The sequence below is a fragment of the Euprymna scolopes genome, chromosome 45 (genome assembly GCF_053919585.1).
Source record: "Euprymna scolopes isolate OS-2025 chromosome 45, ASM5391958v1, whole genome shotgun sequence".
NCBI lineage: Eukaryota > Metazoa > Mollusca > Cephalopoda > Sepiida > Sepiolidae > Euprymna > Euprymna scolopes.
Window position 1 is genome coordinate 64,919,478 of NC_136526.1, and position 25,584 is coordinate 64,945,061.

Here is a 25,584-nt window from a genome sequence, read left to right on the forward strand (position 1 = left end):
AGTCCGGAAAGCAAGATTCTTTAAGGCATTTGTTGTAGAGTTTGGAGAGAACTAGAGCTATTTCAGCTGAGCACTTTTTTAATAGCACAGCTGGGATGATATCGAGTCCACATGCTTTTGAAGTGTCAAGGTTTTTTATGATAGCATGCACCTGAGCAGGGATGATTTTTAAATCGTCTAGCGTAGCGTCTGTCCGCAAAGGAAAGTCAGGCAGGGGATGGTTGGAAGAGTCCAGTGTGGAGTTTGAGGCAAACCGACTGGCAAACATGTTAACCTTGTCGGTTGCTGAGCAAAGAACCTCGTGATTGTTGGTTAGTGGGGGAATTGTTGATTGCCCATTATTTACTACACTGTTGTAGATTTTCCAGAAGTCACGATTTCCTAATTTTTGTGCTTCGATGCGTTTTTTAGTGGCTTCAGTAAATTCTCTTAGCTGTCGCTATTTCTTTCTTAACGTTACTTCTAGCTTCTATGTACTTCTGTTTGTTTGAACTGGACTTATGTCGGTTAAATCTGCGGTATGCATGCTGCCTTTGAGCAATGGCAGTTGCGCAAGTCGAAGTAAACCATTGGGGAGAGTGGGGCTTGCTATAAAATTTCCGCATGGGAACATGTGCTTTAATTGCTGTTTTGAACCATTCAGTGGTTTCATTTGCGCACTCTTCAGCAGGAAGAGAAAAAATATTTCCCCATGGGGCATCTCTGATAAGATCTCTGATGGCTTCCCAGTCAGCCTTTTTATAATATCTTGTTGTTTTGAGCACTGGCTCTTCAGTTTTGGGTCTAGAATTTAGGGCGATTTCTACCATTATCACTGCACGGTCAGTGTTCCCGAGTGGGCTGTCAGCATTTGTTATACAATGCTCGGGAACTGTAGTCAGAAACAGATCTAGAAGTGATGCGTGTTGTTCTTGCTGGTCAGAGAAACGAGTTGGAGACGTAACCATTTGTGATAGGGAGTGAGATATAGCAAAACTATGTGTTGTGCTGCCCGCTGCATCTGTGTGAGTAGAGAATCCAAGCCAGTTTTTGTGGTGAACATCCAAGTCGCCAAATACATGTACTTGTGCGCTAGTGTCGAGGGAGAGTGCTGTGTCTATGCTGCCAGAGACTTTGTTTATTATGGTGCAGTCCTAGTCGAGAGAGAGCGTTAGAGAAAATAATAGTAGCTAATGTTATGTTGTATGTTTAGTCTAAAGCACATAAAGGCTTGATCGTCCGTTTCTAGGTTTGTTTCCCTAGTCAGGGGGAGGGTGTTACGAATGTAGACTCCAAGTCCGTGCATATGTCTGTCAAAGTCCTTACGGCAGAGTGGGAGATAGCCAGGCATGTTAAAGTAGTTAGAGGGGATGGAGGAGTGTAGATTAGTCTCACTTAGTGCTAAGATATCCGGGGTATTTGTTAGGAGAAATGCTTCAACATCAGCTAAATTAGTTCTAAGCCCACGGATGTTAGTGAATGCAAGCCTCAAGGGAGGAGGCGAGTTGGATTTGTTTGTCCCTAGGCCTGGTTTAAGCTTATTTTTTGATTGTACTGTCATCATGTTTTTAAAGAGTTTCAGTTAGGTGGGGGGGAGCTGAACAAGAGGTTATGCAGGGTATCAGACATGCAACACAAGTAGACCATTAGCTGACCTTTCTTCAACTAGGACTTTGGTTTCAGAAAAGCCCATCGGGGATGAGTGCAGGTTCCCTTTCTATGCGCGACATGGCACTACAAACATCCAGATATTATACAACCGTTGATGGAGCAGCCGCTCTAAGCGCTACCAAAGAGTTAAGGCCCCTGTACTACCAGTCGGAAACAGCAGCCAGGAACTGTCAATCCGGTACCCTCAGCCCATCAGGAGATCACCCCAATCTAATTGCACAGGCATGTGTGGTACTCAAGCACTCCCAAGTGCCCAGTTTTGAGAGGTGGGATGTGTCGGGAGTGGGGGAACAGCATTCAGTGCCCTAGACAAGAAACAAGATCTACCACTAAGTGTTTTGTCAATTCATTTGTGATAGTGTCTCTGCGCCTGACTAATAGGCAAAGAAGGAGTATGGAAGCCGGCGATAGACAGAACCTATCTACTCCTTAAGCAATTTAGGTTTGCAAACCGGTAATTTGTTTGAGTCACCAGCTCTAGGAAGGTTGTCATCCAAGACTGGAGAGGCCTCCCTCCCCTTTGGTTTAGTTTCAGAGTTTTCCTTCTCCTAGACGGGTGATCTGGGAAGATCTACTGGGTCCATCAGCTCTGAGAGGGATTGGTCCACGCCTGGGTCGTAATCCAGGTATTTCTGCGACCCCGCGTGGTTAGTTAATGTTACAGGGTTAGTTTGTAGAGGTTATATATCTAATAAATAGTTACACTCCTCAAAGTGATTTAGGGACATGCAGTGTAAGCAGTTTTGTGGGGAGGCTTGTTAGGAAAGCGTTAGTGTGGATTAAGACTTTTACCTTTAGGTTTTTCATTTTTTTTAACTTTATGTTAGTTTAGGTTCAGGATAACGTTATAGTTTGAGTAGGTATTAGGAATTGAGCTAAGAATTTTGCCCAGTCACTGTATATTTAGATTTATGAAGGTTAAGGTGTAGGTGCAGTACAGTAAGAGTATAACTGGAGGTACATTTTAAGCCATGGCGTATTTCGTATGTATAATTAAGTAAATAGATATTTGGGTAAGTTTTCAGTCGATGCAAATAGATAGAAGTTGTGTTAGTGTTAATTTTAGTTTTCATTTAAAAGTCATCGAGCGTTTTGCATAACAGGGAGTATCGGATTTGGTTTAGTATTGTTCGTTGCAAAACCATCTAGGAAGAGGCAATTGTTATGTAATGAAGATCGCTTTGCATCCGAGTGCATACGTTGGCTGGTAAGTACCAAACTGGATAGGAATGAGCTCTAATGCATGTCAGAGGTAGAAATGTATAGATGTTTAGTGATGACTGTTAGGCAGTTAGCATGTGAAAGTTAGGAGCTTGAAGCTAAGGATTCCACTACTAAGGCGTGTGTAATGTAGAGTTTTAGTGGCAGCTTGAGGGAGAGGGAGCAGATTGTTAGCTTTCAAGGGTCGGGGTTATTAACTTACAGAATACAGTAAAGTTTGGTTAGAATTTAGGGTTTCAAGTATTGTTTTAGCTTGGGAGAAAGGAATAAAATTTTCCCTTCTTTTCCCCTATTTTGCATGCAGGTTAGACATAGGCAGTCGTCTTGGAGGTAAAGAGAAACAATTATTTCGTTGTGATTCGGATTTTCATATTCATAGGCAGTCATTAAGGTTGGGGACAAAACAATTGTATCTATTCAGAAGAAAGTCCTAGTGACGCAGCTAAGATCACTGTAGACTTCAGTTACAATTTTACTACGATATATAGTAAGCTATATCCAGAGGTTTGGTAGAGAAATAAACAAGGCCTCTTTATTAATACTAGGAATCAGCTCAAAGGGTGGCATGCTGAGCCTCTGGCGCTGACGATGGGTCTAATTGGGATGCCATCTTTACGGATCTTGGGTAGGCCGTATAGGTGTGGTAGCCTGCTGTGGTGTTGAGTCAGTTCTCTATATTTTGCAGGGGGTAATAGATGTTTGATCCGGCAGAAGGTCTGTGAGAGTTCCATTTTTGTCTTTTGGTTCGAATTTTTTTGTAATTTGCAGTAGCTGCCAGATTCTATTAGGTCTGCTATTTTTCCGAGTTTTCAACACCTGAAGAAGGTCGCAGGTTGCTGCAACCGAAACGTTGTGCTAATAACACCCACGATGAGAATAATAGTCCGATTAATCAACATAATGCAAGCAATGATGCTAATGTCGTTCATCAAAATACCGTCTGTATTTGTTTACAATATCATGTCAGCTGATATTTGGGCTTGCTGATGAATGCCCTGGAAAAGTCACTTTTAGTGTTAAAATATGCAAACGAAGAAATAATTTGTGGCGATTGGTACATATTCTTTTATCGTAAATTGAACTCGTTAATAAGAAAAAATTAAAATAAAATGGTGAGATACACCCAGGCTTAGACAGGAGATCATTCGATTTGTAGTCGAATGATCTATCACTTAGCTATATCTCTAGATTGTAATAAATCTGTTTGTTTAAGAAGAAATGATTTGCTGAAATTTTATTATCTCCCTTGGCCGGTGTAACATAAAATATTCCCCTGTAAAAGTTATTCTTTTTTATCTATAAGAGAAAAAAGCGATTTTTAAGATCAATTTTTTTCGGTTTTCGATACTCATCGGATGAATTTCTGTACAAAACATATCTAAGAACACTGCCAGACATATAAATTAATTTTTTGTGAAATTTGCAAAAAATAGGCTCAGCCGTTTTGGAACGTATAAGGAAGAAACAAACACACACACACACGCACAAAGTGACTTTTATCTAATAGTAGAGATATATACAATGGTAGTTCAAAAAGTAAGGCCTCCTTTTTTTTGGTAACTCAAATGTTGAAAAACTACAAAGACAGGAGTGGTACCATCGAAACAAGCAGTTGTTTGTGTTCTAGAATTTATTTTTCTACATAGTCACGACCATTCTTAATGCATTTTTGCCAGGAATCCAATAACGCATGTCTGCTTCTGACATACATCCATGACAAGTTGCTTTCTTACTCTCACACTGTCAATATCTGCGACAGATAGCGATGAAACGTGCAGGTCATAAATGCATAAGTTCACTCACCATAGCAATGCAATTTGCAATCCCCTCTGGAATATTCGAGTGGAATAAAAAAATAGGAGACATTACTTTTGAACCATTCCTTGCACACACACACACACACACACACACACATATATATATATATATATATATATATATATATATGCAGGGTGACCCAAAAAAACGGGCCCCGACTCTAATTAGGCCCTGTTTTTTGTGTTTTGTCCGAATGAAATGAAACTTTGGTCATAATTAGTTTATTATATTCAAAACATCACATCAAAACACTAGGGTTTTTGACCTTTTTTTCTCCGTTCTACAGCATATGTTTTAGATGGCCTCCATTTAGCTTTTGTTTTTTTGGGGTCACCCTGTATATATATATATATATATATATATATATATATATATATATATATTTGGGGTAGAGAGGGCTCCCGTAAGCCGTGGTGAAGGCAACCTTTCTAGGAGAAGCAAATCTCTAATTTAAAAAAAAAACATAAAGCGGGAGACCAGTACCCGCATTAAGCTGGTCTGCAGTTTAACTTGTTGCTGGCTATCTTGCTCTTGCTTGTTGCTGGATCTCAACATTTTGAACCAAGAGAGAGACTTAGCTGTTGTGCAAAGCTAAGACTCTGTAACATCATCTTTGTATAGATACTCTCTCAGGCATTTGTCTATAAAAATATTCCTGTGGCGATGGAAGTCATTTTTGGGCTCATGGACTTTAAGTGTCTGAGGGAGTGGCACTCGTCTGAAAAGACGTTGCAATCATATATATATATATATATATATATATATATAGGCGATTGCATATCAAATTATCCAGAAATTTACGACTCTTATATCGAAGGGGAAAAACCTTTTCTTTTTTCTTAATAAATAAAATATGTAAAAAAAAAAAAAAAATTCTAAATTGAGAAAAGGTGAAAAAAATTTTTTTTTTTATTTTTGATAAAAGTGTAGCCCTGTACATTTTATCTATAATATAAATCTCACCTGTCTGTTTAAATGTATATATGTATGTATGTATATATGTATGTATGTATGTATGTATGCCTAAAACTTTTGACAGGGCAACGGATTTTCACGAGATTGGTATCATTTTGAAGCTCGACCCTTCAGACAACAAATATCGAAAAATTGGCTAAAACATTAATTCCTTCACCTTCAACTGGGCAGTTTTCTATAAGGAGTGGTCGTTTTTTTTTCGACGATATCTTCAAAGGTCATCCCCTTTTTTCAATTGACTAGCCTTAATTTAAACCTTCGCCACTTCCAGTTTGGCAATGGACACAACGGCAAAGACGTCACGTTTTTTTTTTTCACATTCTTTTCCTCCTTCGCGGTATAGGTTCGAGCCAGCCTACTACCACTTTTTTCTTTTTTTTTCTCAACACACACCTTCAAACATCCGGGCAACGCCGGGCGCACAGGCTAGTTAATTCATAAAACAAAAATGTGATTCTACTTTTTTAGGTGATTACATGTAAACATGTAAAAAGGCTTTTGATAGAGTATAGCATAAATCTATCGACAGGGGCCTCATTTCTAGAACAATAGCTCTTGAGGGTATGACATAAAGGTCTACTTAATTATTAAATCCTTTCTCTCTGACAGACTTATAAGAGTAGTCGCTAAAGGCAGAAATCAGAAAATCATCTTATTAACAATGGCATTGCTCAAGATTCCCTCCTGGACCCAACTCTCTCTTTGATCTTTATCAATGATCTTCCAAATCACATACTTAGATCATTCGTAAACATTTATGCAGACGACACCACAATCCATGGCAACACTTCAAAGGCCAACAATGACCAAGAATTCTCTCTCTTCTGATCTTGAGAACGTGGTGTAATGGGGAAAAAGGTGGCTGGTTAATTTTGATGCATCGAAAAACAAGCTTCTCTCCTTTCATCATAATTGCTCTGACCCCCCCCCCCTCAAAATCATGCCCCAATTGAAATGAACGGCTCTCCTTTAGGGGAAACTACATGTTTTGACAAACTTCTAGAACTGACCTATATTCTGATCTGAAATGAAACACATACATCAAATCTGTTGCCAATATCGCTGGAAAAATGGTTGGATCATTCTACCGCTCCAGTAGCCACGGCAGGTGCAGGCAGAAGGTGAGTTGTGTTGGTATGGATGTCAATCAGGCGGCTGAGGATTTCCAATGCTAGGTTACCGCCAAAGGTGGCTTCACGACCTGGAGCTGTGCAGCTGGTGTGTGCCATCTCTTGGTCATAAATAAGTACAGATTGCTTTTTGGCACATCGCAACGACCAAGGGTTTATTGGATACCTGAATAATAGAAGAAATACAAGCGCGTGTTATTCACGTGTAGTGAAGATACGTATAGCAACATCACATGCATTACAACAAAAAGAATAATGATCCTCTGATGAAAGAAAAATCAATTTTATTAAACACTTTGTCAACTGAGTAGTTGATGAGCAGAAATCAGAAACTCATAGTATTAAAGCTAGCATCCCTCAGGATTCCATCCTGTGCCCAACTCTCTTCCTGATCTTCATCAATGATCTCCCAAATCACATTTTTAGATCATTCGTAAACATTTATGCAGATGTCACGGCAATCTATGGTAACACTTCAAAGGCCAGCAATGACCAAGATCTGTCTGATTCTCTCTCTCCTGATCTTGATAACGTGGTGCAATGGGGAAAAAGGTGGCTGGTTACTTTTGATGCATCGAAAACCAAGCTTCTCTTCTTTCATCATAATCACTCTGATCTCGGCCACCCCCATCACACCCCAATTGAAATGAATGGCTCTCGTTTTGGGGAAACTACATGTTTTGACAAGCTTCTAGGACTGACCTTCACTTCTGATCTAAAATGGAACACATACATCAAATTTGTTACCAATATCGCTCGAAAAATAGTTGGATCATTCCACCGCTCCAGTAGTTATCTCACTGCCGACGCAATCCTCCGTCTGTATAAGAGCCAAGTATGTCCTAAAATGAAGTGCTGTTGCCACATCTATGCAGGAGCTGCTCGGCACGCTCTACCCAGCTTTGATAGAGTTCAAGACCAGCTTTGAAACCTAGTAGGTGATGCCCTTTTCTCTTCCTTGCAACCTCTTTCCCACAGAAGAGACATTGCGAGCATGTCTCTGCTTTATTGTTATTTTCATGGCAAGATGCTCGACTGAACTCCAATCTATGTTTTCCCCCTTGCTAAACTCTTACAAAAACACTTGACTAGCTACAGCCACTATATAAAATTTCCCCCACTCTCTATCTGTGCTTAAATCTAAACATAGATTCCATTAACAAAGCTTCTTTCCAAGAACTGCCAACTCATGGAACACTGTTCTGCTGGTCTGCTTCCCAGTTGCATACAACATAGTAAGCCTTCAAATCCAATGTAAACAAATTCTTATCAAGCCATCCCCATAAATAATAAATTCTACCAAATTTAAACCATTAACGATTACTACACTATCATCTTACGTTCATTAACCCTTATCCTTGTGTGGCCTTGAAAAAAAAAAAAAAAGATAAAAAAGTTAGAAGAATAAAAATAAAAATCGATATTTTAGATCGTAGAGTTTCAGGAGTTGCAAGTAACTTTCTCTACGATTCCAAAAGGTGTCTTACTCCCGATGGAATCGTCAATCTGCATAAGAATCAAATACGTCCTAGGATGGAGTACTGTTGCGACATCTTGGGAGGAGCTGCTCAGAGCACCATTTTCTGCCTGGACCAGGTACAAAACTGACTTTGAAATCTAGTGGGAAATGTCCTTTTCTCCCCCCCTACCACTTCTTACTGAAGAGACATTGCGAGCCTATCTCTGCTCTACCGTTATTTTCATGGCAAGTGCTCGACTGAGCTTCATTGTATGATATCACGCTCCTCCCGCAGCAAACACTCGCCTAGCTACAACTAATACCAGCAATTTTCCTTACACTCTGTCTGTGTCTAAAACTAAATAAAAATTGCATGAGCAAACCTTTTTTCCTAGAACTGCTCATTTTTAGAACATAATATCATAGAGCTGCTTCCCAGCTTACTATAACATGGCCATTTTCAAATGCCCTCTTAAATAAATTAATTCCTATCCAGTTTTCACCTTCACCAATCATCATGGTGTTGTTTCACCTGACAATCATTTTTCCTGACTCTTGAGTGGCTTTGGGGCCTTGATAAGCAGTGTAGAGTATTAAGTTGGTGCAAAAATAATGTCGTTTTTTGACGTTCAAACATTATTTTTGCACCAACCTAATATAAAAAAAAAAATTTAAAACATAAATTTAACAACCTGGCATTGGTTGAAATGAATGGCTCTCGTCGGGGAGGCTCCATGTTTTGACAAGCTTCTGGGCTTGACCTTTACGCCTGACCTGAAATGGAACATGTATATCAAATCCATTGCCAAGGTTGCTGGAAAAATGGTGGGATCCTTCTACCACTCCAGTAGATATCTCACTCCTGACGCAATTCTCTACCTATATAAAAGCCAGGTTCAGCCAATGATGGAGTACTGTTGCCACATCTGGGCAGGAGCTGCTAGAAGCAGCTTATCCTGCCTTGACAGAGTTCAAAATAGACTTCGTAGCTTAGTGGGGATGCCCTTTTCTCTTCCCTGCAAACTCTTTCCCACAGAAGAGACGTTGCGAGCCTGACCCTGCTTTATTGCTATTTTCATGGCAAGTGCTCGTCTGAGCTTCAATCTATGGTTCCCCCTTCGCCAAACTTTCATGAAAAATACTCATCTGGCTAAAACCACTATAAACAATTACCCACACTCTTTATCCGTGCCTACACCTAAATGTAGATTCAATAACAGAGCTTCTTTCTTAGAACTGCACGCCTGTGGAACTCTCTTCCATTTGCCTGCTTTCCAACTGACCACAATCTGATTGTCTTCAAGTCCAACGTAAACAAGTTCTTGATGAACCGTCCCCCTAAGTAATCCAATTTACAAAATTCCCACTACTTATGTTTACTACGCTATAATCACATTGACTAATGTATACCTATTAACCCTTATCCTCGAGTGGCCTCCAGACCTTGATAAGTGGTGATTCCTGTGTAAAAAAATAAAAAATGATCACCCACTTCTGGACCGCCAGGTTGTCTACATGAAATTGCCTCAAAGCAGTAGAATCTCAAATTCATTTTTAGAAGAATCAGCACATTGTGCATAACTTGTATAATGCCATCGAAAGAAAAAAATAAATTTTTAATCATTTGTGTTTTTTTTTCTTTTTTCTTTTTAGGCAAAAGTGGTTACCAAAAATTTATAACGGACTTTGAGGAACGTGAAAAAGCGCTCATCAATGGCTACAATGCAGAGATTGCTAAGTATAAGACGCAGATAAGTCAACTTCGTCTTCAGGTGGCTCATACAAAGTCTCTCGACTCTCGTTCCAGTCCAACGAAAGACGCTACGTCAAAGGGCAAAGAAAGTGTGTTAAATCAGGCGAAAGTAAAGCATTACCTCCTCCGACAGGTGAAACGATTGCAGGACGAATTGGATAAGAATTCGCAGTCGGTAGCTGAAGTGCACCAAGCACTGGAACTGAAGAAAGCGGCCGAAATCGACCGAGAGCAACGTCTTGCCTATGAGACTGCTGGTCACCGTCAGGCCAAAGTACTTATCTCGGAGCTGAAAACTAAGGTTAAACGTCTCGGTGAGAGATGTCGGTCCGCATCGTTTGAAGCCGAGAAGACTTTTGCTGCTATCGAGTCGGAGCTGTCTTTTATTGAGAACCAAAGTATCACCGTTAAGGAGGAACAATCGGAACAGGAGTCGTTTCAGTCGGCTACTGAGAATTCTTTCGATTTACCTAAAGTGGAGCTTGAGAAAGAGAACCATGGATTGGTTCGTTCGGACGTCATTAAAGATGCGGACAGTTCTCCAGCGAAAAACACCAAAAAGGTATTTGGAGAGAATGGTTCAGTTTTACGTTTGGATCCAAAGTGCTTAGAACGTAAAATCGTAAATAAGAATATGGAAATTGTGCGTCTACAAGAGAAGCTCTTGATACAGTCGAAACTTGAACGCGACGTAAAAGATCTTAACAAAAGAAACGAAGAATTGACCGAAAAGGTGAAAGAAACGTCGCAGTTAGAGATGGACCTGAAGGAGAAATCGTTGCAGATTCGTGATCTCAAAGAGAAACTGACGAATGAGGAAGTTTTGGAGGTTAAGGTCGAAAGCCAAGCGCTTATCATCCAACATTTGGAAGCGGCTGTCAATGAAAGAGATATGCTTTTGACAAAATTTAAAGATGTTCCGGACAGACGAAGCAGCAGTGAAGGAAGCCCAGTGTCGACCCGGAAACTCGAAGAAATGGAAATGGTAATTGCTGATCTGAGAGAAATGGTTGATGTTAGCACGAAGGAACTCAGTCAGAAGGATGAGAAGATCGAAACATTGGCGAGCGAAAAGAAGGGTCTGAAGGAATCGATAGATCAAGAGTTCCAGTTATTGAAGACGTCTATTGGCTCTTTGGAGGCAGAACTTCAGAGCTTAAAGAAAGAGAAAGAAGCATTATATGTGTTGAAGAAAATGCTGGTTGATGAATTGGAGACGCTTAAAGTAGAGAATGCATCGCTTTCTGAAGCAAGGAATTCCTGGACTAAAGACTTGGAAATTTCAAAAAAAGAAAATGTAGAAATTTCCGATTTGAAAAACTTATGCGAGAAAAATTTGGAAAATTTGAAATTGGAAAATAAAACAATTAACGATTTGAAGAATTCTTTGCTCAAAGACTTGGAGGATTTGAAGTTAGAGAATAAAACGATTAATGATTTGAAGAATTCTTTGCTCAAAGACTTGGAGGATTTGAAGTTAGAGAATAAAACGATTAATGATTTAAAGAATTCCTTAGAAAAGGATCTCGAAATTTCCAGAACGGAAACCAAGACAGTTCTGGGTTTAAAAAATTCTCTAGCCAAAGAACTTGAAAATTTAAAAACAGAGAATGAATTCTTATCTTCTCTGAAAACTTCCTTAGAAAAAGATTTGAAGAATTGTGAAGAGGAGAAGGAAAAGCTTTCCGATGCTTTGAATTCTCTTGAAATCCAGTTTCAGAGTCTGAAGGAAGAGAATGCAACCATTTTGAAAGAGAAAGAAAATCTCCACTCTGAACTGGATTCCAAATCTCTGGAAATGGTTTCCCTGAAATCGTCCCAGCTTTCAGCGGAGTCAGTCGACGAAAGCTCAAAGCTAAAAGCCAGAAGTGAGCTGAGCAAATCGTTGGCATTCGCAAAAATGGCACAGAAAGAGTTGGAAGAAAATCTTGAAACTAAGAAAAAAGAATTGCGAGCTAAAAACGCTGAGCTGACCAAAATTTCACAACTGCTCGACGAAAAGAACCAGGAAAACTTAGATTTGCAATCAAAGATCGCTGATCTGCGCAAAAATGAAGATGCTGCAACAAACCTAACCGAACTGACGGAAGAAGTGTTTGATCTAAAGAATCAAGTGAACAGTGACTCGGTGAGTGGAAATGTTGGTACGATCAAGGTTGATGGACTCTCTTTATCGGAAAAGGAAAAGATGAAATCCCTTCAAGATGAAGTTGAAATGTTGAAGAAAAGCGTAAACGACAACGTGGCGGCGAGAGATAAATTGCTCGTAGAGATATCGGGTTTCGTCTCGTTATTGGCAGAAAAGGATAACCAAATTGAGAAACTCACCAACAGATGTCATAAACATGGTGATGAGCTGTCCAATGATGGAGAGACGTGTGTGGCACAATTGAAGACCGATTTGAACGCTGAAAAAGAATGTTGTGAAAAACTGACCAACGACCTTGAAGCGGTCACTATGGAATTGGACAGGCTGAAGAACGAAGGCGAAGCAAAGTCTCAGGTGAAGGTGGATTTGAATATACTATCGTCGCAGGTAAGTTTTTTTTTTTATCCTAAACAAGGTGTAATTGCCATTTGGAATGTAAAGGGCTACTATTGAGGTTTCGTATCAAACAGGGAACTTAGAGAAGTTTAGCAGCAACTGTTCACGTTACATTTAAATTTCTGCGTGCATTAAATTTCTGTACAGTCAAGGAAGCAGGAAACAGGGAGGGAGTTCCAAGATCTAGCAGTTTGAGGAGGAAGAAGAGTAGAAGGATTTCCAGCATCTAAGAACCTCAACAGTGAAGGGGTGGGATTTTGTTGCTTGTTGGGTTAGTTGAGGTTATGTATGGTTTGAACCCTATGTTCTTATTTTGCACAATCTCTATCACCCTTGCTTCCATCTCCCTTTTTGTTCATTTTCTTGGAAACAACTGGACCAATCTGGCTGAAATTTTGTATGACCATCTGCTATGATAGGGTCCAGCAAACTAAGTATTGCAGTATCTGTTCCATGCACAATTAGGGATTAATAAGGATTAGTCACTTTAATACCACATTTACTCTAGAGGTTTTCTCAAAAACCATTGGGTTTATCTGGCTGAAATTTTGTATGGAACTTTTATTATTATAAGGTGCAGCAAAATAAGTATTGTGGTATCTGTTCTATGCACAGTTAAGGGTTAATAGGGATTAGCATTTGAGTTCCACTGCTTTTTCAGAAACTATTGGACCGATCTGGCTGAAATTTTGTCAACAAGCTATAACTTTTGCCTGTTTTTATCGGGTTAAAAAGTCTCGTTTGTCATAATTTGCAATTAACTCACTTTTTATTACTCTCACCCTCTCTCACCATGTGGTTTGAACCCATGTTCTTATTTTGCGCAATATCTATCACTCTCGCTTCTATCTCTCTTTTTTGTTCATTTATAAAATTGATTATAAAATAAGATTGCGATGTTTCCCATTTTTTGAGATGAGGATTGATAATTCATATTATTTGGATTCTTCGGACGACTATTTCCATCTTGACTGTGATTTTCACAACGTTTTGGTCAATGTAACCTCCGACCTTCTTCAGGTGGATGTTGTCAAACTTTGTGAACTTTGGAATCTTTTTGCCTAACCTGGAATCTGCACAAAACTTTGAACAAAACCCTTTATTTACTTTACCACGGGGGTAGCATGCTCTTGTTCCATCAGCCATGACTGGGTAAAAGCGCCGACTCAGCAACTAAAAGAAACCATTAAAATGAAGCAATCCAATACCATAGTAGAATGGGGCCGTAAATGAATGACAACATTTAATGCTACTAAGACTAAGCTGCTCTCCTTTAACAATTACAAGACGCCTTTCCAACCACCGATAAACATGACACATAACACCCTACCTGAGAATTCTTCCTTCAAACTCCTAACATTCACGGGTAATATGAACTGGAACAAACACATTGAGGACATTGCGAAAATTGCTGCAAAGAAGGTGGGTTCCCTCTATTGTGCTAGAAAACTACTCACATCTGAGAGTATCCTGTACCTCTACAAGGCCACCATTCGCCCAGACATGGAATATTGTTGCCATATCTTGACTGGCGCATCTATCATTAGTTTCTTCCCCTTGGATAGGTTCCAAAATAAAGTTTTCAATCTAATAGGTCCCGCTTTATCAACTAAGCCTCAACCCCTGTCCCATCACTGCAATGTTGCACCTCTGTGCCTGTTTTACAAATATTTAATGGAATGTGTTCTGATGAACTCATTGCACTTGTGTCTCCTCGATGTATATGTCCCTGGTAAGCCCGCTTAGCAACAAAATCACACCCCTTCACGGTTGAAGTTCCTAAATGCCTGAAAGCTTTCTACTTTAATAGTTTCTTCCCTCAAACAGTTAGACTTTGGAATTCCCTTCCTGCTACCTGCTTCCCTGACTGTACTGATACGCAGAAGTTTAAATGTAATGTAAACCAACATCTTGATAATCTTGCCTAGGCATGGTTCTAAAACGTAGAGAAAGGAAGAAGTTATCGTAGCCAAACCACGTATAGGTCATACCTTCATTACACACTCTCACCACCTAAAAGAACAAGATACTTTTCTTTGCCATGCCACAAACTTCCGTCCATTAAGCACGCATTAATTTAATACAAAGACTTTGAAACAATAAGATCCCAGTTCCTTGAAGTAAACAACCCAGCAAAACTTTTCAGCACTGTACAAATGAAGATATATTAAATTTCCTTGAAACGAATTGGACCGTACTGGAAAATCTAAAATTAGGACACTACCCCCCCCCCAATTCTACAAACCTAAAACGTTACACAAACCAGGAAAGCATCTACAAGTAAAAAATGATTACATAAACCAAAACGCTTCAATAAAAATAAAAATCCCTCACTTGGACCCAGAACAACCCTGTAGCGATCGAAAGATAGTGTGTCGGCGTGGAAATACAAATAAAAAAAAAACAAAAAAACTATTTGGTCATAAAATGTCCCTAAAAGGAAACAGGAACTCGGAAGGGAATTCCAAAGTCCAGCAGTGCAAGGGAAGAAACTATTAGAGTAGAAGGCTTTTCGGCATCTAGGGACCTCAACAATGAAGGGGTGGGATTTTGCTGATGGTCATGTTAGTTAAAAGTATGTACATCAATGGAGCATGTGCTATAAGTTCATCGGAGCACATTCTGTTAAACTACTTGTTTGGAGTTGGGTTGATAGAGTGGGACGTATTTTTATATCATCTATAAATTGTAATATCTCAGAATTACCCACGGAGCTCGCCTGTCTATTTAATTTTATTGACTTTCAAACGTTAATTATTCCACATTTCCCCGCATCGGCACGCGTTACATTCGGTTTTCGGTATAAAAAAAAAGCGAAACTCAACTCTAATCGCAGGCCGAAAGCCAGTTGTCTCAAGAGAGCTAAGTAACGTTTGTTCAATGTCGACTTTGTCATATCAGACTGTAGCTTTCATTTCACTCCTCCTAATAAACAAGGAGCGGGTTTTTAAAAACAAACAAACCGATTTATTCACCTCGTTCAAAACTGTCCCGCACAAAATGCTAACTGCTGAATACCTATCGCCGTCACGTCTATCAAAAACGCGCACCTGTATTTTTTTTAAACACTTTACTATTTTCCAACTGCGCGTCGTGAAGGCTTCGTTTTTTTTTTCACGGGCACCTATTTTTTTTTTCACATTTTCAGGTCTTTTTCACATACCCCGAAAAACACCCGGGCAATGCCGGGTACCCCTCGCTAGTGTTATATATTAGCTTCCTGGAAGACGCCAGATATTGATGGTGTGAGACTTTAAGAAAGCAACCCTCATCATGGTACTACTTGTTTTCTTTTTTGTAGCTCTTCAGGTTTTTTAAGTTAAAAAAATAGGAGGCTTTACTTTTGGAACGACCCTCGTATAACAAAGAACGCTCCGGGTGCCCATGCACAGCCATCATTCATCGCTGGCAAAAGTGCATTCAGAATGCTGGTGACTATGTAGAAAAAATAAATTTGGGAGTGCAAAAGGTTGCTCGTTTTAATGGTACTACTCCAATCTTTGTAGCTCTTCAACTTTCTGAGTTAAAAAAAAAATAGGAAGCTTTAATTTTGGAATGACACTTGCATATGGAGCATGCAGGAATGCGTATTCCATTAACGTTTAACAAACGCGGACAATTTGTAAATACCTCTTGTCCTTGTTCCACTACTTAATAAAATAGTTATCTATGTTTTCACTATCTTAAGTTTTTTTTTTGTGTGTGCAATATATCATATATATGTTACGTTATGTTGTAGTTCTATTACTTTTTACCGTGTCATCTATTTACTTCATAAATCGGTCCTGGATATGACCTTAAACTATATCCAGTGGTGAGGCCCCAGCTTGCGGGCTTTTGGAGTGTGGAGCCACCCTTTAATTGCCATTGCTCCCAGGTCCACTCTGACTCGGAGTGGTAGTACCTGTTAGGGTCCCAACTATGGGTTAAATAGAAACCGACTTGAAAACAACAAATATATTCTATAAAAAAAATTTTTTATTCAAAATAACTGGATTCGGCATTAAATAACCTGAAAAGGGTTGATATGCCGTAAAACAAAAACAACCAACCAACTTCATAAATCGTGTGCCAAAATACGTGGCGAATATACATAACAGACACTGACAATTTTGGGTATATAAAAAAAGTGACAATTTATTCTCTCAGCAATACTTTCACAGTATGCAATAGAGGGAGGGAGGGAGAGAAGCATGTGGAATGGCAGGTGGCTTGTTGACGGCTGATGACCCCTGGTCGGCTTCCTCTGCTGTCTTTTTCCTTCTCTGTCTGTTTAAACCCGTATTCATTTGTTTATATCGACACATCTCACAATTGTCGAATCAAAGCCATATTCCAAGTGGTTGTTTACATTTTCGAAAACTCGGTCAGTTGAAGAATGTTGAATTCCAAAGCTTCCGTACATCCCTTCCAATATTATGATTTCTGATGACATTTCTTGCTTTGAAGATTTGTCAACAATATTTGCGTGTGTACACCCAGCTTCATATGTGTGTGTGTACAACCAATAATAAGTCCGGCTTTGCCCAGAATAATTTGCAGCATATATATAAATATATCACTAGCAAGGAGACCCGACGTTGCCTGGGATTGAATGAGCATCAATGAATGTTCCTCACTTCCAATACTTTTATTGTCATGAAAATCAGTGAAATCGGCCATTTTTCAACCAAATTGATTACCTACTCTAGTTGGGGACCCACTGTGATACACCAGGAGGAAGTTTCACGTGCCTTCCTGCAGTGACTTAGTCCACAATACCGTGTAGTCTACATTGCACTGTAGAGAACCTACTGTTGATTTTTGGGGAATTATTTTTATATATAATGGCTTGAATTAAAGTTTAAAATGCAAAAGTCAAATATCATGGTTCAGTTGTGCTCAACATAGAAAGATTTATTTCAAACGTGCCTGTCTTATCAAAGGACCTACTGTTGATTTTATACACAAAACCCTTCTGCTTGTGCAATGATAAAAGTTCTCAAATGCATTTGTGATGTTAGACTGTATAAGGGTGTTAACTTTGGTCAAAATCAGACTGTTCCTTCTTTAATCAGATTTTTTTGTGATCATCGAGTTTCCATACTTATTGAAGGCGTTCTGATGCCAAATCTAGCTAAGAACACTCCAAGACACGTAAAGTATATTTGTGTGAAATTTCGAAAAAAATCAGCCTAGCCATTTCGTTGTCTGTAGGGAACAAATTCACAAACACAGACATAAAGTGTGTTTTATATATATATACTAGTGGGGGTACCCGGCATTACCTGGGTTTTTAGAGGCGTGCGTGTGGGGGCGAGGGGTGGGGTAAAATGATTACAAAGCAAAGTAATCACTCTGCTTAAATATTATAAAAACAAACAATGTTAAAACTTCTTAAAAAAAAAAAAAATGGTCCGGCGGTGCCCGGGTGTTTGAAAAACCAAAAAAAGTTTGAGGGGAGGGGGGGGGTCGAACTCGAATCCTTGAGGCGAAAGCGAAAACAAAAAAAAAAAAACGTGATGAACTAACTAAAAAGTGAATTAGGTCAAACATCAATCCCGCAGTCAAGTTTGTTTTGGTTTAGTTTCCCCAAAAAAAACAGTTCCCCATAAAAAATAGGAGTGTTTGTATGAAAGCAATTGTCTGATATAAGGGTTCCACCGCATTGATCAAAAGCTGATTGCTGGACGTTCCGGCACGAAAGCCGAGAACACGCACCGTTCGAATTTAGTTTCACTTTATTTATACTAAAAAGCAGGACAAACAGGCGACACAGCGAAATAGCGCGAGTTTTATAAGAGTCGATGTTAATAAATCTAGCGGGTATATAAACACTTCTAAGCAATAGTAACGCCCCCCCCCCCGCCTCCCAAGAATCGCGGCAAAAAAAGCCTTTTCCTGACATACAAAAATGCACGTGCGACATTTGCCTTTTATATATATGTAGATGAAAGTAGAGATAGATTATCTTCGAGTTCAGTTAAAATCTAAACATGTCCATTGTTTCTTTTTTTTTTTTTTTATCTCACAGAATCAAACAGCTGAAACAATTAGAGGGGCTACTGATGAAGAAAGGAAAACTATTACGGATGAGACAAAATCGAAAGATGCATTGACGGAGAGCTCAGCAGCCCAGTCGTTGACAGATGATGCAGATGCAGATAATGCATTACAGGCGGAATTACAGAATGTGAAGCGTTTGCTGGAGACTGAACGGTCTGTTACTGCGACTCTGCGATGTGAGTTGGAAACTACCAATTCGAAGATGAGCGAACTAAAGACGGAGTATGACAACGAGAAAAACGTCTCGTTCACTCTGAAATACGAACTGGACGATGTAAAGGGGAGTCTTAGCGAAGTATTTCACTCGCTTGACCAGATGAAAATGACGGGAAAAGATGTTTTCACTGCAAATAAACAGGGCAAGAAGATGGATGATATCGACGAAAAGAAATTGGAGAATCTGACACCAGACGCAAAAGAAATCGTGCAAGGTAAGTTTCTAATCAAGTCGTTTATTATTAATGTTCCTCTCCCTCCTATGAAAAAATGCGAGGAATTTAAAGAAAAATAGAAAACATTAGAACAAAATGGAAGAAATAAATTGATTTTTTTTTTTACTTAGTAGCCACCACTTATCAAAGCCCAAAGGCCACTCAAGGATAAGGGTTAATTAATGTAAGGTGGTAGTTGTTAAAGTTGTGGTGTATAGAGCTTCCTGGGAAACACTGATGTCGGACAACACCAGTTGACCTTGCTAGGCTAAGAAGAGAATATTAAATATTGTTTTGTTAAAATAAGTTTATCTGAAAGTTAATTATGTAAATAGTTAACTGATATGTTTATAGATTTAGCTGTAGTTCGCTATAAACATAAGAATTTAGAAATGCAAAACAATAATTGATAAGTTCCACTGTTCACACCACATTTAGATGTATGGAAGTCACATTAAGGAAAAGTGTCCTTTAATCGGCTACGTCACAGGAAAAGAGAACACAAGAAGTTTTAGACAGTCTAGGAGTTTTCTGCAAACGATTCGGCTGTGAGAGAGCCTACTCTAACTCAACCTGGAAGCGGAGGTTGAAAGACAAAAGAAGATGTAGACACATAAGTAAGACTCTTGGGGAACACTGAGACAACCTGAAATAACTTTATATATTAGTCCTGGCGCGAAAGCGCAGGACACAAAATGTTTTAAATAATAATAGAATAACAAAGTCTTTCGCTAGCGAGGACTACTATTGAGCGTAACCAGTTATACAGTCCTTTTTGAAATTTTCATCACTATTTTTCTCGTTATCTACTGAATATTTTTAATGAAATCTATATGAAATATGTTCCTTATTAAATTGTAAGGATTTTCTATTCTGAAAGAAGTTTTTAAAAAATTTAATCTAAAAAAGTTATTTTAAAGTTTTTGTTAAAAAAATTCAGATTTTCTCATTATTCAGACATGTATGACAAAGAGGGAGTTGCAAAAAAAGAGTTGTGGTATGAGGAGAATTACGAACTGAAACAGAGAGAATATTTAGACCTGTAATAATACAAAGAGGGGGTTGCAAAAATGAGTTGTGGTGTGAGGAGAAATACAATCTGAAATAGAGAGGCGGAGATATAAAATGGATATAAACTCTCCTCTTATATATTCTATCTTCTAATATAAACCTCTACACAACAGTTGATATTTTTTTTTTTTTTTACAAAGGAGTCACCATTTATCAAGGTCCAGAGGCCACTCGAGGATAAGGGTTAATGAATGTACAGTGGTCAAGGGGATCATGTCATAGTCATTGTTAGTCGTGGAAATTTGGTAAATTGGATTACTTAAGTGGATGACTCGTCAAGAATTTGTTCATATTGGACTTGAAGACAGTCATCTTATAGTCAGCTGGAAAGCAGGAAAGCAGAACGGAGTTCCACAGGTGTGTGGTTTTAAGAAAGAAGCTTTGTTCATGGAATCTACGTTTAGGTTTAGGCACAGATAAAGAGTGGGGGAAATTATTGATAGTGGTTTCAGATAGACGAGTCTTTTTTGTGAAAATCAGGACAGGGAGGACCATAGACCAGAGCTCAGACGAGCATTTTCCATGAAAATACTAATGAAGCAGAGACAGGCTCACATCGTCTCTTCTGTGGGAAAGAGGTTGCAACCCTCACTAGGCTACAAAATCTATTTTGAACTCTGTCAAAGCAGCATAAGATGCTTCTAGCAGCTCCTGCCTGATGTGGCAACAGTACTCCATCCTTGGATGTACTTGGCTTTTATACAGGTAGAGAATTCCATCTGCAGTGAGATATCTACTGAAACGGTAGAATGATTCCAACATTTTCCCAGTAATCTTGGCAACGGATTTGATGCACGTGTTCCACCTCAGATCAGGAAGTAAAGGTCAGATCCAGAAGTTTGTCAAGACATGGAGCCTTCCCAAGAGCCATTCATTTCAATTGATGCCAGACCCAAGGATCAGAACATTGATGATGGAAAGATAGAAGCTTGGTTTTAGATGCATTAAAAGTAACCAGCCACCCTTTTCCCTGTTGCATCACACGATCAAGATTAATAAAAACAAATAATAGTTAAACATTAAAAGGAAAAAATTGTTTTTTTTTCTGGAGTAAATTAATAAAAACAAATAATAGTTAAACATTAAAAGGAAAAAATTGTTTTTTTTTCTGGAGTAAATTAATAAAAACAAATAATAGTTAAACATTAAAAGGAAAAATTGTTTTTTTTTTCTGGAGTAAATTAATAAAAACAAATAATAGTTAAACATTAAAAGGAAAAATTGTTTTTTTTTCTGGAGTAAATTAATAAAAACAAATAATAGTTAAACATTAAAAGGAAAAATTGTTTTTTTTTTCTGGGGTAAATTAATAAAAACAAATCATAGTTAAACATTAAAAGGAAAAATTGTTTTTTTTTTCTGGAGTAAATTAATAAAAACAAATCATAGTTAAACATTAAAAGGAAAAATTGTTTTTTTTTTCTGGAGTAAATTAATAAAAACAAATCATAGTTAAACATTAAAAGGAAAAAATTGTTTTTTTTTCTGGAGTAAATTAATAAAAACAAATCATAGTTAAACATTAAAAGGAAAAATTGTTTTTTTTTTCTGGAGTAAATTAATAAAAACAAATAATAGTTAAACATTAAAAGGAAAAATTGTTTTTTTTTCTGGAGTAAATTAATAAAAACAAATAATAGTTAAACATTAAAAGGAAAAATTGTTTTTTTTTTCTGGAGTAAATTAATAAAAACAAATAATAGTTAAACATTAAAAGGAAAAATTGTTTTTTTTTTCTGGGGTAAATTAATAAAAACAAATAATAGTTAAACATTAAAAGGAAAAAATTGTTTTTTTTTTCTGGAGTAAATTAATAAAAACAAATAATAGTTAAACATTAAAAGGAAAAAATTGTTTTTTTTTTCTGGGGTAAATTAATAAAAACAAATCATAGTTAAACATTAAAAGGAAAAATTGTTTTTTTTTTCTGGAGTAAATTAATAAAAACAAATAATAGTTAAACATTAAAAGGAAAAATTGTTTTTTTTTTCTTTTAATGTTTTAAATTAATAAAAACAAATAATAGTTAAACATTAAAAGGAAAAATTGTTTTTTTTTTCTGGGGTAAATTAATAAAAACAAATCATAGTTAAACATTAAAAGGAAAAATTGTTTTTTTTTTCTGGAGTAAATTAATAAAAACAAATAATAGTTAAACATTAAAAGGAAAAAATTGTTTTTTTTTCTGGAGTAAATTAATAAAAACAAATAATAGTTAAACATTAAAAGGAAAAAATTGTTTTTTTTTCTGGAGTAAATTAATAAAAACAAATAATAGTTAAACATTAAAAGGAAAAAATTGTTTTTTTTTCTGGAGTAAATTAATAAAAATAAATCATAGTTAAACATTAAAAGGAAAAATTGTTTTTTTTTTCTGGGGTAAATTAATAAAAACAAATAATAGTTAAACATTAAAAGGAAAAAATTGGGTTTTTTTCTGGAGTAAATTAATAAAAACAAATAATAGTTAAACATTAAAAGGAAAAATTGTTTTTTTTTTCTGGGGTAAATTAATAAAAACAAATCATAGTTAAACATTAAAAGGAAAAATTGTTTTTTTTTCTGGGGTAAATTAATAAAAACAAATCATAGTTAAACATTAAAAGGAAAAATTGTTTTTTTTTTCTGGAGTAAATTAATAAAAACAAATAATAGTTAAACATTAAAAGGAAAAATTGTTTTTTTTTCTGGGGTAAATTAATAAAAACAAATAATAGTTAAACATTAAAAGGAAAAATTGGTTTTTTTTCTGGAGTAAATTAATAAAAACAAATAATAGTTAAACATTAAAAGGAAAAATTGTTTTTTTTTTCTGGGGTAAATTAATAAAAACAAATCATAGTTAAACATTAAAAGGAAAAAATTGGGTTTTTTTTCTGGGGTAAATTAATAAAAACAAATCATAGTTAAACATTAAAAGGAAAAAATTGTTTTTTTTTTCTGGGGTAAATTAATAAAAACAAATAATAGTTAAACATTAAAAGGAAAAATTGTTTTTTTTTTCTGGAGTAAATTAATAAAAACAAATAATAGTTAAACATTAAAAGGAAAAATTGTTTTTTTTTTCTGGGGTAAATTAATAAAAACAAATCATAGTTAAACATTAAAAGGAAAAAATTGGGTTTTTTTTCTGGGGTAAATTAATAAAAACAAATCATAGTTAAACATTAAAAGGAAAAAATTGTTTTTTTTTTCTGGAGTAAATTAATAAAAACAAATAATAGTTAAACATTAAAAGGAAAAAATTGTTTTTTTTTTCTGGGGTAAATTAATAAAAACAAATAATAGTTAAACATTAAAAGGAAAAAATTGTTTTTTTTTTCTGGAGTAAATTAATAAAAACAAATCATAGTTAAACATTAAAAGGAAAAAATTGTTTTTTTTTTCTGGAGTAAATTAATAAAAACAAATAATAGTTAAACATTAAAAGGAAAAAATTGTTTTTTTTTCTGGGGTAAATTAATAAAAACAAATAATAGTTAAACATTAAAAGGAAAAATTGTTTTTTTTTTTCTGGGGTAAATTAATAAAAACAAATAATAGTTAAACATTAAAAGGAAAAAATTGGGTTTTTTTTCTGGGGTAAATTAATAAAAACAAATCATAGTTAAACATTAAAAGGAAAAAATTGGGTTTTTTTTCTGGGGTAAATTAATAAAAACAAATCATAGTTAAACATTAAAAGGAAAAATTGTTTTTTTTTTCTGGAGTAAATTAATAAAAACAAATAATAGTTAAACATTAAAAGGAAAAATTGTTTTTTTTTTCTGGGGTAAATTAATAAAAACAAATCATAGTTAAACATTAAAAGGAAAAAATTGGGTTTTTTTTCTGGGGTAAATTAATAAAAACAAATCATAGTTAAACATTAAAAGGAAAAAATTGTTTTTTTTTTCTGGAGTAAATTAATAAAAACAAATAATAGTTAAACATTAAAAGGAAAAAAATGTTTTTTTTTCTGGAGTAAATTAATAAAAACAAATAATAGTTAAAGATTAAAAGGAAAAAATTGTTTTTTTTTTCTGGGGTAAATTAATAAAAACAAATAATAGTTAAACATTAAAAGGAAAAAATTGTTTTTTTTTTCTGGAGTAAATTAATAAAAACAAATAATAGTTAAACATTAAAAGGAAAAAATTGTTTTTTTTTCTGGAGTAAATTAATAAAAACAAATAATAGTTAAACATTAAAAGGAAAAAATTGTTTTTTTTTTCTGGGGTAAATTAATAAAAACAAATAATAGTTAAACATTAAAAGGAAAAAATTGTTTTTTTTTTCTGGGGTAAATTAATAAAAACAAATCATAGTTAAACATTAAAAGGAAAAAATTGTTTTTTTTTCTGGAGTAAATTAATAAAAACAAATAATAGTTAAACATTAAAAGGAAAAAATTGTTTTTTTTTCTGGAGTAAATTAATAAAAACAAATCATAGTTAAACATTAAAAGGAAAAAATTGTTTTTTTTTCTGGAGTAAATTAATAAAAACAAATCATAGTTAAACATTAAAAGGAAAAATTGTTTTTTTTTTCTGGGGTAAATTAATAAAAACAAATAATAGTTAAACATTAAAAGGAAAAAATTGGGTTTTTTTTCTGGGGTAAATTAATAAAAACAAATCATAGTTAAACATTAAAAGGAAAAAATTGGGTTTTTTTTCTGGGGTAAATTAATAAAAACAAATCATAGTTAAACATTAAAAGGAAAAATTGTTTTTTTTTTCTGGAGTAAATTAATAAAAACAAATAATAGTTAAACATTAAAAGGAAGAATTGTTTTTTTTTTCTGGGGTAAATTAATAAAAACAAATCATAGTTAAACATTAAAAGGAAAAATTGTTTTTTTTTTCTGGGGTAAATTAATAAAAACAAATAATAGTTAAACATTAAAAGGAAAAATTGTTTTTTTTTTCTGGGGTAAATTAATAAAAACAAATCATAGTTAAACATTAAAAGGAAAATTGTTTTTTTTTTCTGGGGTAAATTAATAAAAACAAATAATAGTTAAACATTAAAAGGAAAAAATTGTTTTTTTTTCTGGAGTAAATTAATAAAAACAAATAATAGTTAAACATTAAAAGGAAAAAATTGTTTTTTTTTCTGGAGTAAATTAATAAAAATAAATCATAGTTAAACATTAAAAGGAAAAATTGTTTTTTTTTTCTGGGGTAAATTAATAAAAACAAATAATAGTTAAACATTAAAAGGAAAAAATTGGTTTTTTTTCTGGAGTAAATTAATAAAAACAAATAATAGTTAAACATTAAAAGGAAAAAATTGTTTTTTTTTTCTGGGGTAAATTAATAAAAACAAATAATAGTTAAACATTAAAAGGAAAAAATTGTTTTTTTTTCTGGGGTAAATTAATAAAAACAAATAATAGTTAAACATTAAAAGGAAAAAATTGTTTTTTTTTTCTGGGGTAAATTAATAAAAACAAATAATAGTTAAACATTAAAAGGAAAAAATTGTTTTTTTTTCTGGAGTAA

General features: G+C 35.3%; 1 protein-coding gene across 1 annotated transcript in view; it reads left to right on the forward strand.

The window, feature by feature from the left end:
• LOC145269849 (uncharacterized) overlaps positions 1–25,584 on the forward strand; it is a 169,739-nt gene that overhangs the window by 96,015 nt on the left and 48,140 nt on the right. Inside the window, exons 19-20 of the mRNA XM_080125576.1 lie at positions 9,907–12,542; positions 18,565–19,027. Coding sequence (XP_079981702.1) covers positions 9,907–12,542; positions 18,565–19,027 — 3,099 coding nt within the window. The remainder of the gene's footprint in view (positions 1–9,906; positions 12,543–18,564; positions 19,028–25,584) is intronic.